Source organism: Phyllostomus discolor, chromosome 6 (assembly GCF_004126475.2).
Source record: "Phyllostomus discolor isolate MPI-MPIP mPhyDis1 chromosome 6, mPhyDis1.pri.v3, whole genome shotgun sequence".
Lineage (NCBI taxonomy): Eukaryota > Metazoa > Chordata > Mammalia > Chiroptera > Phyllostomidae > Phyllostomus > Phyllostomus discolor.
This window is the reverse complement of record NC_040908.2, coordinates 14,176,632-14,189,033: the sequence shown is the minus strand read 5'-3', so window position 1 is coordinate 14,189,033 and position 12,402 is coordinate 14,176,632. Positions and strand designations below refer to the sequence as shown.

At 59.9% G+C, this 12,402-nt stretch overlaps 1 protein-coding gene across 1 annotated transcript in view; it reads right to left on the bottom strand.

Moving 5' to 3' along the window:
- The window catches only part of KCNK3 (potassium two pore domain channel subfamily K member 3), a 35,797-nt gene extending 29,415 nt beyond the window's left edge, over window positions 1-6,382 (bottom strand). The window contains exon 1 of the mRNA XM_028516430.2: window positions 5,969-6,382. Within this exon, the coding sequence (XP_028372231.1) occupies window positions 5,969-6,251 (283 nt within the window). The 5' untranslated portion in view covers window positions 6,252-6,382. The remainder of the gene's footprint in view (window positions 1-5,968) is intronic.
- Window positions 6,383-12,402: the final 6,020 nt, after the last annotated feature.

The window sequence follows — 12,402 nt, the reverse complement described above, 5'->3', positions numbered from 1 at the left end:
TGCCCTGCGTGGGCCCTGGTGCCCGTCTTCGTCATTTGTGGTGTTCCCACAGACGGGTGGCAGGGGCTCCGTGGGGGGTGAGGGGGTGCATGGCTCTGAGAAAAGATACCCCCCACAGTCTGGGGTGCGGGCCCTGGCGCTGTCATTTTACATTCGCAGGGCCCTGGGCCAGCCTCTGACCCCTTCTGAGCTTCCCTTTCCTCGACTGCAACAAGGTGACAGTGCCGGCCCTCCCAGGACAGCTGTGGGAACGCAGGTGAGGGAGGAGAAGGGCCTGGGACGGTGCCTGGCGTGTTCGAGACACGTGACTCCCCCTGCGTCCACGGCGGAGGTGAAGCCACTTGTCGGAGGCAGGGGGAGCGCCCCCACCCGGGCCTCCGCCGAGGTTGCCCAAACTGATAATCGTCCCGGTCGGAGCCGGGGGCTCTTCCCTTCCTGCTGGCTGACTGCAGGAAAATCATTTTTGCATTTTGTAAAATTACGAAATCAACGCCCAGATTCACCGTTTGTGCTGCCAGCTGAGAGCTGTTTGTGGTGCGATTTGCACTGCATTCATCTGCGCTTGTTTACGTTTCCTTCGAAAACACTTATTGTGTTTGTCCTGTCTCCGCTGCGGCCAGCCGTGTGTCTTCTACGTCTGTCCGACTCCCACCCCCACTCCCTCCAGGTCTGCAGTCCTCAGTCGTGATGGGTGGGACCCGGACACGTCGGCGGGAGGCGCAGCAGTCGGAGGGACCCCTGATCCAAAACACACCCGCTTTGTAGAGGAGGAAGCGGGTGGTCACAGAGGACCAGCAACTGAACGGAGCGGAACTGGCACTTTTGCCTTCTTGTTCCCGCCCAGGGCAGGCCCTCCTACTGCTGTGCCCCTCGCTCTCTCCGACTGGCTCTCTGTGGCGCCTGGCTGTGCTGAGGAGGGAGCACTGCCGGTGAGCCTGGATGCCAGGCAGGCTCCAGGCATAGGTGAAGATCTTGAAATTCTGGGGTGGGGGCGGGGGTGGGATTAGAAGGGTGAAGGGCAGGGGGTAGCAGCCTCTGGTTTTCAACCCCACTGTCCCCACCACTGTGGCTGTGGTAAAATCCACAGGAAACTGCAGTCCCCTTTCGGTGGGGTGGGGGGAGTCATACTACACGGACAAGAATATTAAATCACAGTAATACTCGCAGATACTGTTTATTAAGTGTCTGCTCTGCACCAGGCACTTTCTGTATATTACCCCATTTAATCCTGGGAGGCAGGTTTTATCCACCCATTTTGTAAACGACAAAACAAGCTCAGAGGAACTAATTTGTTCAAGATCACACGGCTGGCAGCGGGGGCTGGGGGAGTGAGGGAGGCGGTGGGCTGAGAGACGAACCCAGGCACTCTGGCTTTTCGGCCAGTGCCCACGTGTCTGCACCACCCTCAGCCAGGGCTCCCGTGGTTGAAGCAGAGGGGCGGCCCGTGGGTGGAGAGGCAGGAAATGCCGCTGAGAGTGGGCAGCGGGACTCTTCCAGGCTGGGCTGCCCTCCCGTGTCCCCCCCGGGGAAGTCAAGAGAGGACTGGGAACAGGGGAGTGATAAGCAGCTGAGGCCCCGGTGCAAAGAAAGATGGGGGTTGGAGGGGAGCAGGCCGGGGTGACGGGGGAAGGTGCAGGCTCTAACCAGGGCCGGACCTTCAACTGTCTGTACGACTTCAGGCACCGGCTCACCTCTCTGGGCGTCCGGATGGTTGCTAATGTTTCCTGCCACTCTTTTATTGGAGGACTTTGGGGTTGGGGGTGGCAGGTCACTTCTGCACTTTCCTCCTTCTTGGAAGGATGGAATGAGCGCAGGTCCCTTCTGGCTCGAACTCCTAATCAGAGGGGCCCCAGGCCAGGAGGGGGGCAATAGGAGCCCGTGCTCCGCTGAGAGCAGGCCGGAAGCCGAGGCAGGAGCAGGGCAGAAGCCTTCCTGCTCCAGCCCCCTCAGCTAGTGGGTCACCTGGTCTCTCGTTGCCTTAGAGCTGCAAGGATTCGGGGGACCTGCAGTGGGAGAACGGGCACCTATGAGCCCACGGCACCCTCGGGGAGGCCTGGCGCTGGGCACCGGGTTGGTCAGGGGTCGGGACGCGGGGAGGCAGCAGGCTGGCTGTGCTCTTCTGGAGAGGGCTTTATCAGGGGAAAGACAAGCTGTGGCCACTCTGTGCCCGTGAGACACAAGGGTCTGGGCTGCGTTCTTGAAGCAGAGGAAGAACTGGCAAAATATCCAGGGCATGAGCGTCAGGGAGGCTCAGCTGGGTCTGGGCAGGTGCCTCCTTTCCAGCGACAAGGCCATGGGGGAGTCATGTACACTCAGAGCCTTAGGTTCCTCTGCTGAAACATGTAGGTAACAACGCCCACCTTGAAGGGCCAGCAAGGGAATAAAGTGAGAGGGTACCAATAAGGGGTTTTGGATGGAGCCTGCCACAGGGTAGGCATTGCCTGGGGGCTCCTGTTATTATTGTTGCTGTTAATAATAATAACAAATAGGCATTCTGGACAAGGGGACGACGGAGTGGGGGCCTGGGAGGCTGTGTGACTCCCATCGCCTCTCGGTATGAGCAGGGGTGGCACCAGCTGATCTCAAGGCCCCTTCCTGCTCTGACAGCCTCCGGGCTATGAATAGATGGGGCTGGGGCCCCGGAGGAGTTTAATGACTCAACAGCAGAGAGAGGATAAGCTTCCCAGAAAAGAGTTTCCGTTTGCATTTGATGAACTTAGGGCCCGACAAAGGAAGGGTTTCCTGGCTGGGAGGCCACAGATGAGGGAGCTGAGGAATCCTTGCAGCCAGCAGGGACTGTGACTAACCAGGTGAATGACTAACGCGGACCCTGCTGACCTGCAACCAATCAAGGCTGCCCGTGGGTGTCCTGCAAGCTGGCACCACTGAGCACATCTTGGTCATGCCAACAATCCCGGCTGGCTCGGGGCGTCACAGCATATGGAGGCAGAGGACGCAGCGAGAGACCAGCAGGGAAAAGAGCACTAGGCTCGGAGTCGGAAGACCCAGCTTCTTGCTCTAACTCCGCTGCTCACCAGCTGCATTACGGTGGGGAAGCCCCTCCCCCTCCCCGGGCCCCCACACCTTCACTGTGCAACGAGCTGAGCATGCCTGCGCTGGAAACGCCCCTGAGCTGCGAAGGCTGGGGCTGGAGACCTGAGATGAAGGGGCACTGGGACCATTAAGGTACTGAATGAAGGGGAGCTTCTGTCATTATTCTACCCCGATGGGATTACTGGTGCCTCAGGAGGCCCGTTGGGGTCCCCAAAGGGATCAGGTGGAGAGAGGCTGCTGCCTGTAGGCATTGGGTCAAGATCACTCTAACAGAGCACCCCTTCCAGCCGTCTGATCACAGCCCAGACAGGTTTTCCTTAGGGCAGAGCTGTCGACAGCTCCCAGCTGGGCAGCACAGCGAGAGCAAAAGGCGACAAAAAGCCGGCGATGGCTGAGTGAGTCAGGGAGTGGGCAGTGCCAGTCTGGGGGCCCCACGGAACAAGGGTGGTGCTTCACTGCTGTCTTTCCCCGTGCCCCGCACTTCGTAAATAAATAATCACCAGAACCACACTTGGTCGGCCTCTCCCTCTGTCTGTCAGCTTTTAACGTCTCTCCTGGTGAGGACTGTGAGCGCTCTGGGAAGCGGCAGGGACGCAGGGAAAAGACCATGCCCTGTCACTTCTGTGCAGCTTAAACCCATCGGTAGCCTCCTGCGAGGGCTCAGGTGTGCCCCTGGGTACTGCGCCAGCCCAGGGAGCACGGAAACGGGCACCATGGGGCCCTGCCCCTGTGGAGGTTAATTACAGTGTGGTTGAAGAGACGAAACACACCCCCTTAAATGTCAATAACCATGCACAAGAGCCTCTGCCGTCACCCAGGTCATCCTGACAGTAAGCCTTGTGCTTATGCAGAGCAGAACACTGGCTTGGGATGTTCTGGGAGAGTTTAAGGAGGATGTGGGGTTTGAGCTGGACCTGCAAGTTTAGCCTGGACAAGGGGAACAGCAGAGAGAGGAACAGGCGTGTCAGACAGGCACAATTACGGCGTTCTCAGGGGACAGTCTGGCTGCAGTGGAGGGACAGGTCAGTGAGAAGCGAGAAATGCAGTTGGGCACAGAGATTGGAGCCGGGTATAAAGGTCCTTACATCCTGAGATTGGGAGCGTGGACCAGATTCCACACATAGGGGGAGCTATGGAGGGCTTCTGAGTAGGGTACTGCTAGGGTCAGGGCTCTGCTTTGGGGAGGTTCTTTCTGCCAGTGCTGTCCGGGGTGAGGGGGTGGAATGAGGCCAGAGGCAAGAAGGTGAACTGGGATATGACTGGGGAGCAGAGAACAGTTGGGACTGAGCAAAAAGGGGGCACATAACCATGGGTATGACGTTCAGGAAGAGGGAGAGGGAAGGCCTGAGGATGTTCAGTGCTGCTAAAACCCTGGCAGGTGGCGGTGCGGCACGAGAAGGGAGCAGACCCCCGGTTTGGTCCTTCCTGGGAAAGCGAGCTGCTTGATTTGGGGGCAGGCCCAGGTGTGATTATCCTGCTCTAACCTCACGGGGTCAGCAGAACCCAGAGGTGTCCCTACCTGGGCCACCCACTTGCGGCCCCTTTTTTCCCTCTTCCAAGAGAAGAACCCAGAAGCCACACAGCAGAGCTCCACGTGGCCCCTGAGAGCCGCAGGGCCTCGGCACAGGGCCCTGCAGTGGGGAGACTGCAGGGACCGCGTGTAGTCCTGCCTTTTACCCTCTCGGCTCCTGTTGACTCCCAGGAAAACACTGCCATCTTGTCACGGGCCATGCCAAGTGGCAACGAGCCCCTGGGAGCTCAGCCAAGGCAAGGAGGGGACCAGGGAGAGGAGAGGGAACGGGGAAGATGGAGGACACAGCTCCTGGAGGCATCCCAGTGGGATCTGGGGAAAGGTGGACTGGGAGCGTGTCAGGACTGGGAGGAGCCCTTGAGATCATTCCAGCCAACCTCTGGCTGTCAGGAGGGGAGCCCGAGACCCAGGCAGGGGCCGGGACTTGCCCAAGGTCACACAGCGGGAGAAGTGATGGAGCTGGGCTGGAATCCAGGTCTTGGGAGTGGGTAAGGTGTTTGTTCCGGCCTGGACACTTTTGAACAGCACCACAAGGGCCTCACTGGAGACATCTTTCCTGGACATCCATTTGTGTGCTGTGTGTCTGTGCCTGTGTGTGCACCCATTCCTGAGTTGTGAATCTGGGTGTGTGCGTGTGTGTCTGTGTGTGTGTGTGTGTGCCTTCCGATGCCTGCTGTTGGCCTTGGCTTGGGCAAGAGAACTGGGGCCATTCCTGGGAGGTGACTGTTTTCCTGGGACAGCAAAGTGGGCGGACAAGGCTGGATCTGGCTTCCTGCACCACCTTTGTTACCCCAACAACATTAAAGGCACTGGCTGGTGGTGCCCAAACTCTGGGAACTGGACACACACACACACACACACACACACACACAGAGGCCCTTACAGCCTGCAGTTACAGGGTGTTGCAAGTGCCCAGAGTGGCCCAGAGTGCCGAGTACCTGCATCCACGGGTCTCCCTGGAGCCCCGCCGGCTCCGGGTGCGGAAGCCCCTCTGCAGGGGCCCGGAGGAGTGCAACGCTCCCGGCGGCTCCCTCTGAGCGCCCTGCTCCGCGGCCTGGCCGGGCCACACCCCTCCTCCCCAGCCGCCGCCGGTCGTTCCTGCCCCTCTCACACACTTCAGAGTCCCCCGGGGCCCCGCGCAGCCTGGCAGGAACAAGTTGGGGCTGGCCCGGCTGGAGAGTCAGGTCGGGAGCCAGGAATCGACGCCTCCCCTGAGTCCCGTTCCCGCGGAGCAGACACGCCGGGCTGAACTCGGGCTTCTGGGCGCGCGGGGTTCGGCGCCTAGACCCTCTCCCGGGAAAGCCCCCTCCCGGGACAGCCCCTCCCGGGTCCACCCCGGACTACCAGCCCCAGGGTCCCCGCCCCCCGCCGGCGAGTAGTTACCGATGGTGGTGATGACGGTGATGGCGAAGTAGAAGGAGCCGGCGAAGCGCCACTGCACGCCGGCCTTGTGCGGCTTGAGGAGCAGCACGACGCGCTCCAGCTCCTCGTAGCCGCCCTGGCTGAGGTTGTAGCGCGCCCGCAGCTCCTGCTGCCGCAGCTCCAGCCGCTGCCGCTCCATCATCTCGGGCTCCGACTCGAGCGCGTCGAAGACCGCGGCGCCCACCAGCAGGTAGGTGAAGGTGCACACGATGAGCGCCAGCGTGCGCACGTTCTGCCGCTTCATCGTCCCGCCCGGGCCGCCGCCGGCCCCCCGGCGCCCCCGGCCCGCGCCCCGGCCTCGGCCGCCGCTGCTGCTGCCCCGTAGGCGGCCTGGGGCATGGCTGCGCTCGCCGCTCCCCGCGCCGGGCACCCGCTCCGCGCCCCGGGGCCGCCGCCGCCAACGGCGCCGCCGCCGCGGAGCTGTCCCTTCAGCACCACCCACCGCCCTCCTCCGCCCGGCCCCGCTCCCGCCCTCCGCCCCCCGCCCGCAGGCCGCCTCCTCCCGCCAGCCCTCCCGCCCAGCCAAATAAGGACTGGGGAGACGCGCCGAGGGAGGGGGGGGGGGGCCGGCGGAGGGGGAGGGGGCGGGGAGCCAGCCGGGCCGCGGAGAGAGCAGGCAGGACGGAGAGAGATACCCAGAGAACCGGAGAACTAGGCAGGGAAACGCAGGCAACTACGGAGGGAGAGAGAGAGAGAAAGAGGCAGAGGGGGGTGTGACGGACTCGGAGATAAAACCCGAGGTAGACTCACAGACACAGAGAAAGAAGAGGCCAGCAGAAAAACACCGAGGGAGAGAGGCAGAGAGCGGCAGACCGTGACAGGGAGACCTGGAGAGCTGGAGATAAACGGATAACACAGAACCGGGAAAGCTAGGGGAGGAAAGGCAGAGCGAGCGCCCACCCCACCCCTCTCCTCCCCTCCCCTCCACGGAAATCACAGATGCTGTGGCTGGAAGGGACCTGGGCCTTGCTCCTGCCGTTTATTATGAGGATGAGGAAACTGAGGCACAGAGAGGTCAAGGGGCAGGCAAAGGCACACAGTGAGTTAGTGCCCGCGCCCAGGCTCAGCCGAGCTTCCCCTGCTCCAGACCACAGCCCCTCCTCTGCACCAGGCTGCCGGCTCTCTCAGGAACAGGAGGGCACAGCTGTGGCCCCGGGCACCTGTGGGCCGACACCCAAGGGACAACCCTGCTCTCATAAAACGTGTCCCTTCCCAGAGAAGCGTGGCTCCCGGGATTGGCTGAGAAAGCCAGACGGCAGCCCAGGCCAGGAGCACCCAGTCCCAGGGCCTCCTGCTCTGCTGCCCACGGCCTGTCGGGCTCTTCGGACTCGTTCGGGGCCCCTGTCCGGCACCCGCAGGCCAGCCTGGGCTTGGGCTTCCAGGACAACGCTGACACCAGCACGGGGTGCCCTCGCAGAAGGGAGGTCTCTGTGAAATAGGGCAGGCGGGGCCCAGATCTGGAGGCTTGCCGACAGAACCAGGAGGCCTCCCTGTGCCTCAGTTTCTTCATTTGTCGACATGGTGGCAGTGGAGGTGAGGCGGGGCAGGCTGTGGGGCCACAGGCGAGGCGTCACTGCCCCTCTCAGAGTCTCGCTTCCTTATCTCCTGGATGAGGTGCCGTGGCAGCTGATCCCGCAGGCCTTGCTTAGCTGCAAACAGCTCCAGACTTGGATGGGCTCAGTGAGCAGAATGACTGGAATGCAAAGCCCACTGCCAAGGAGGGTCAAAAGTCTTTCATGGGACCCTGGCACGGGCCACGGGGAGAGCCATGAAAGAGGCCCCAAGGCCCCCGACTCAGGGTGGGCCCAGGAGGCAGCCAGCTGGGGCGGGGACACCATCTGCCCACAGCCTGGGCTGGCCCCCCGCTGCCGGACACTACACGGCTTTTCCCAGGAGGGCCACCAGCCTGTTCTTCCCTTCGACAAGTGTGTATCAAGCATCTGCTGCGTGTCAGGCTAGGCGTGTTATCACATTCACTATCTCTGGTCCTTGCCACAACCCTGACATGGTCACGTCCATTTTATAGATGGGGAAACTGAGGCTAAAGGCAGTGTGGAGAATCAGCCAAGACCATTCAGCTGGGAAGGGACTTCAGCCCGCCTCCTGAGCCCACGCTCTTCTCCGTCATGAGTCCTCGAGGCTCAGTTTTTAAGGATCTGGAAGACGCTAGGTAGCTGTGCTCGCTTCCTGATCGGAAGGCCATGCGTGTGCAGATCAGGCGATATGGGCTCTGTGACATCTCCTTTCCCCAGGACTCAGTCTCTCACCGGAGCCTGATGGGAGGGCCCTGTTCGCTGGCACCCACCTTACCTCTCCCCATCCTATTGGCATTCCCTTACCCGCAAGATCTTTGATTCTTTGAAGACACAAACTTTCTGGCCCTGCCCCTTTGACTGTGAACCCAGCCTACTGCAGGCCTTCCCCGTTGGCATCTGCTGGCTTTCTCGCAGAGAAGCGTTGCCTTCCTTGGCTCCCAGGGGCAGGGGTACACGTGGGGTTCCATGCTCCTGGCCACAACCCGCCCCGAAGCCAGTCTAGAGGAGCGGTGGTTGGCCAGACCTGGCTTTCGGTGTGGACGGCCGTGTGTTGAGGGGCTGTTTGCTTCTGGCCGCCAGGACAGGCTGCTGTGCAGCTGAAAGGCGATACGGTGAGTGTAAACGCTTCAGAAAAGGGAAAAGGCTGTCTTCAGGGGCAGGGCATTTATTATTCATTATGAAGAAGCTTGTTCTCACAGCACGTCAGCATGGGAAGGACCTCCAGAGACTGTCTAGCCGAACCCTCTCAGGTTACAGATGAGGAAACCGAGGCGTGGAAAGTAGGAAGGGTCCTGCCCCATGGTCGGGGGTCTTTCCTGTAGCCTCCATTATGTGCGGGATTAGGATGCCTGACAGTGGGGGCAAGGCAGCGCACCCCTAGTGCCCCTGGAGCCCAGGAGGGCAGCCCGGGTCTTCTCCTCCTGCCCCTCCTCCCCCTTTCTCCTAAAGTGGGGGCACGGGTGGGGGATTCAAGCTGGTGCCCGTCTAAGCTTCTTAGTAGCCTTTAGGACCTTCAGTCAAGAGCCTCATCAGCTCGCCCTCGACCTGGGTGGGGGGACTGTGCCAAAGACCTCACAGTCTTTCAACCACAGACCCTTTCAACCAAGATTCCTAGGTCCTGCCCACACCTGATGGGCATGCCCCCACCCTTCCCAGGGCCAAGGGTCAGAGAGCACCTCCATCAGCCTTGTCTGCTATACACGAGAAAGACTGCTCAGCTTCACGTTTCCATGATCTTTTTCTTTTTTCCTCTCCATTCCATTGGTGACTTAAGTGGAGGAAGCTTCGGGCCAATCAGAGATTTTTTTTACGTCTCTCAAATTATGATATCGGTCCGCCTTCTGCGTGACGACTTCCTGAAGCCCTGGGCAGGAAGAAGAACAGAGTGAAGGGCGGGGCGGCCTGGGCTGGGTGCTGTGGGGCTGTGGGACTTGGGGCCAGCCCCTCCCTCTCCCTCGGGTTGCACACCCAAAATGGAAGCGTGCACACCCACAAGTGGAGGTGTGCACGCCCACAAGCGGAGGGGTCAGAGGCAGCACACGTCTGTGCTCCCTTCGTGTGTAACACCCCATGACCCTCCCGGCCTGCTTCTGCCTCTCCAGTTCTTCCAAGACTAAGGGGAGAGGAGGTTCCTGCTCACTGCTTTTAAGGCTTTAGTCTGTGAGGAGAAAGACGCAGTGAGAGTTATGATAAATGATACACAAATTAATTAGAATTTGTTGTCGCATGTTGTTATGCACACATTATTTTCCAGCTTTATCTTTCACTCCCTCCCTTTCTAAGCTCTAGGCACATCCAGGTACTTTCACGTTCCCCTCCCGGCTCCCGTGGCTCCCATAACCTGGGGTGCCGGCTCCTCCGTTCTCTGTTGAACTTCTATTCGGGCTTCAAGACCCAATTCAGAGGCCACTTCCTTCATGAAGCATTCCCTAGTTGCCGTCAGTCAAAACTACTGGCTTCATTGTGCTTCCAAGGCACCCTGGCTAAACTTCAATTCACTAGTTACTTCCCCTGTGTAGGAGACCAGTCAACTTGCTAACATGTGTCTCCTGCACCGGCTCATTGTCTTCTCCAGGGTGGAGGCCCTTCCTACTCGCACTGTGCCTTCCCCAGTGGGGGGCCCGGTGTTTTGCATGTCAGAGTTGCTCCACGTGTTTTCTCGTGCACTCAGTAGCATCCTTGCTACACCCTCTGGGCTAGAGACCAGCAGTGTCAGCAGGGAGAGGGGCACAGACGGTGGCGTCCACAGGCAGAAAACCCCAGCAACCTGCTCCTGTGAGTCTTTGCAGACAGACACTTCTAAAGCTGCAGCAGGCCTGGACGGGTTTAGGGGAAGCGGATAAGGACAGATGTGAGGGTCCGAAGGCCCGAGGACGCACGTGGAGACCGCACTGGACCGGGAGCCCAGAGCCCTGGGGCTTGGCTTCAGGGCCGCCACCGACTACCTACTCCCTGCGGGGACTTGAAAGAGCCACACAGCCTCTCTGTGGCTCAGTGCCCTTTTCTGCAGAAGAAAGGGTTGACTGTCTCAAAAGGCCTCTTTTTGCTCTGACGTTCTGTGATGGTAATGACAGGCCTGGCCCTGGGACCAGCAATGGCCAAGAATGTGATCTAAAGGATAAGGGGCCCGGAGCCCTCTCCGTCCGTTGCTTTGAAGCCCCTCTTTGTCTGCCAGTTCGGCTGGAGGGTGAGGGCAGGGGGCAGAGAGGTAGGGAGTGAAAGAGTTGACCCTAAGTCAGATAGCTGAGTCCACATTCTGACTCTGTCAGTTACTAGCTGGAATGTAGCCCCACGTGAAATTCTGGTCCACCCTATCCAGACCAGACCATACTGGGCAGGGAAGGGGCCTTACTCATCGCTGTGCCCCTCAACTCTCGGTACAACACCTGATTCAAAAGGGCACTCTGTAAATACCCTGCACCCACTCCAGTGGGCCTGTCCAGGCCAGGCGGGTTGGCAGGGCTTGGGGCCCATGGTTCGCTGGAGGAAGGAATGTTCAGAGTCATCTCAGCATCAAGCCAGGGGCAGGCTGGAGATGGGAAGGGGCCCTGCAGGCCCAGGGGCTGCAGCAGAAAGACAGGGGAGCAGCTGACACCAAGAGCTGCGCCAGGGCCCCGGAGGGCAAGTTGATGGAAGTCAGGGTGCTCCGGGCGTGACTGAGGTGTTTCTTGGTGTATCTCTGTAGGGAGAGAGACACGGAGGATTAGCCTGCGTTTACAGAGCAGAACTGGTCCCAGTGCAGCCGGCTTGCGTTTGTCAAGAGACACTATTTGTTTAATTTCTCAAGCCCAAACCAAACACGAAAGTCAGCTGTTCACAAAGGAGAGGCTCTGGGAGCTGTTGGGGAGACAGCAGTGTGCTGGGAGGCAGACACCTGGCTCTGTTCTCAGTCCTGCCCCACGTGAGCAGTGGCCAGCTCAGGATGCAGACTCAGGTGTCCTAGTGCTGAGGGCGGGGACCAGGCTGTCTTCATGGAGCTGCTGTGGGGTCAGGCTCACTGCCCTCATTAGCAGAAAGCCTTAGCCCAAAGTCAGCATCCACCGCCTTTGACAAATCCCTTCCCCTAGAGAGGGCTCCCTCAGCAGGCTCCTCTGGTTCTGAACACCACGCTGAGATGGGCGTCCTTGGGTGTGTGGCCTCAGGGACTGAAGGGAGTTTGCACTGGGACACACACCCGGAAGTGTCATAGTGCTTCCGCCCCACTGTGCATCCAGGCCTCACGTCTTACTGGGCCAGAGTGGGGGGCTCAATCCAGCTAATGTGACTTCCAGACCTTCACTACTAGATACATTCCCTAAATCTGCCCCCTTCCCATTGCAGAAATGACTTACCAGCCTCTTCAGCCTGTCCTCTGCTGAGATACTGGAGCAGCCATGGCTCGTTTTCCCTGACAGACAAGCGTGCTGCTGCTAAGGAAGAAATGAGCCTGGAGATCTAGTCCACAGCCTCACAAATCTTGAAATCCTTCTTTGCAGGTTTATGGCTTCTGAGAATTGAGCAGAGGCAGCCTGTTCTCAGCACTAAACACAATAATTATAATAGCACTTGCGATGATTAATCAGCCAGTGAGTATCGAGTGGTCCCCGAGAGTGCACACAGCATTGTGTGTGTGTGAGCCTGGGTAGGGGAGAGGGCATGAGAGGTGACTTCACTCCTCGTGAGTTTTAGGTGTCTTTCCCTCGGTGGAGCAGCTGGCTTGCCACTGAGGCTCTCCTTGGGGAGTGTCCTGTCCTGGCTGTCGCTGCACTTCTTTCTGCTGGCAGAGGAACCCTGACCCCCAGGGTGCCCGCTGCAGGGCTCCTGACCATGCTGGGTCTGGAGGGGAATTGACAGCAGAAGCAGGCCCCAGGCCCATCGGCC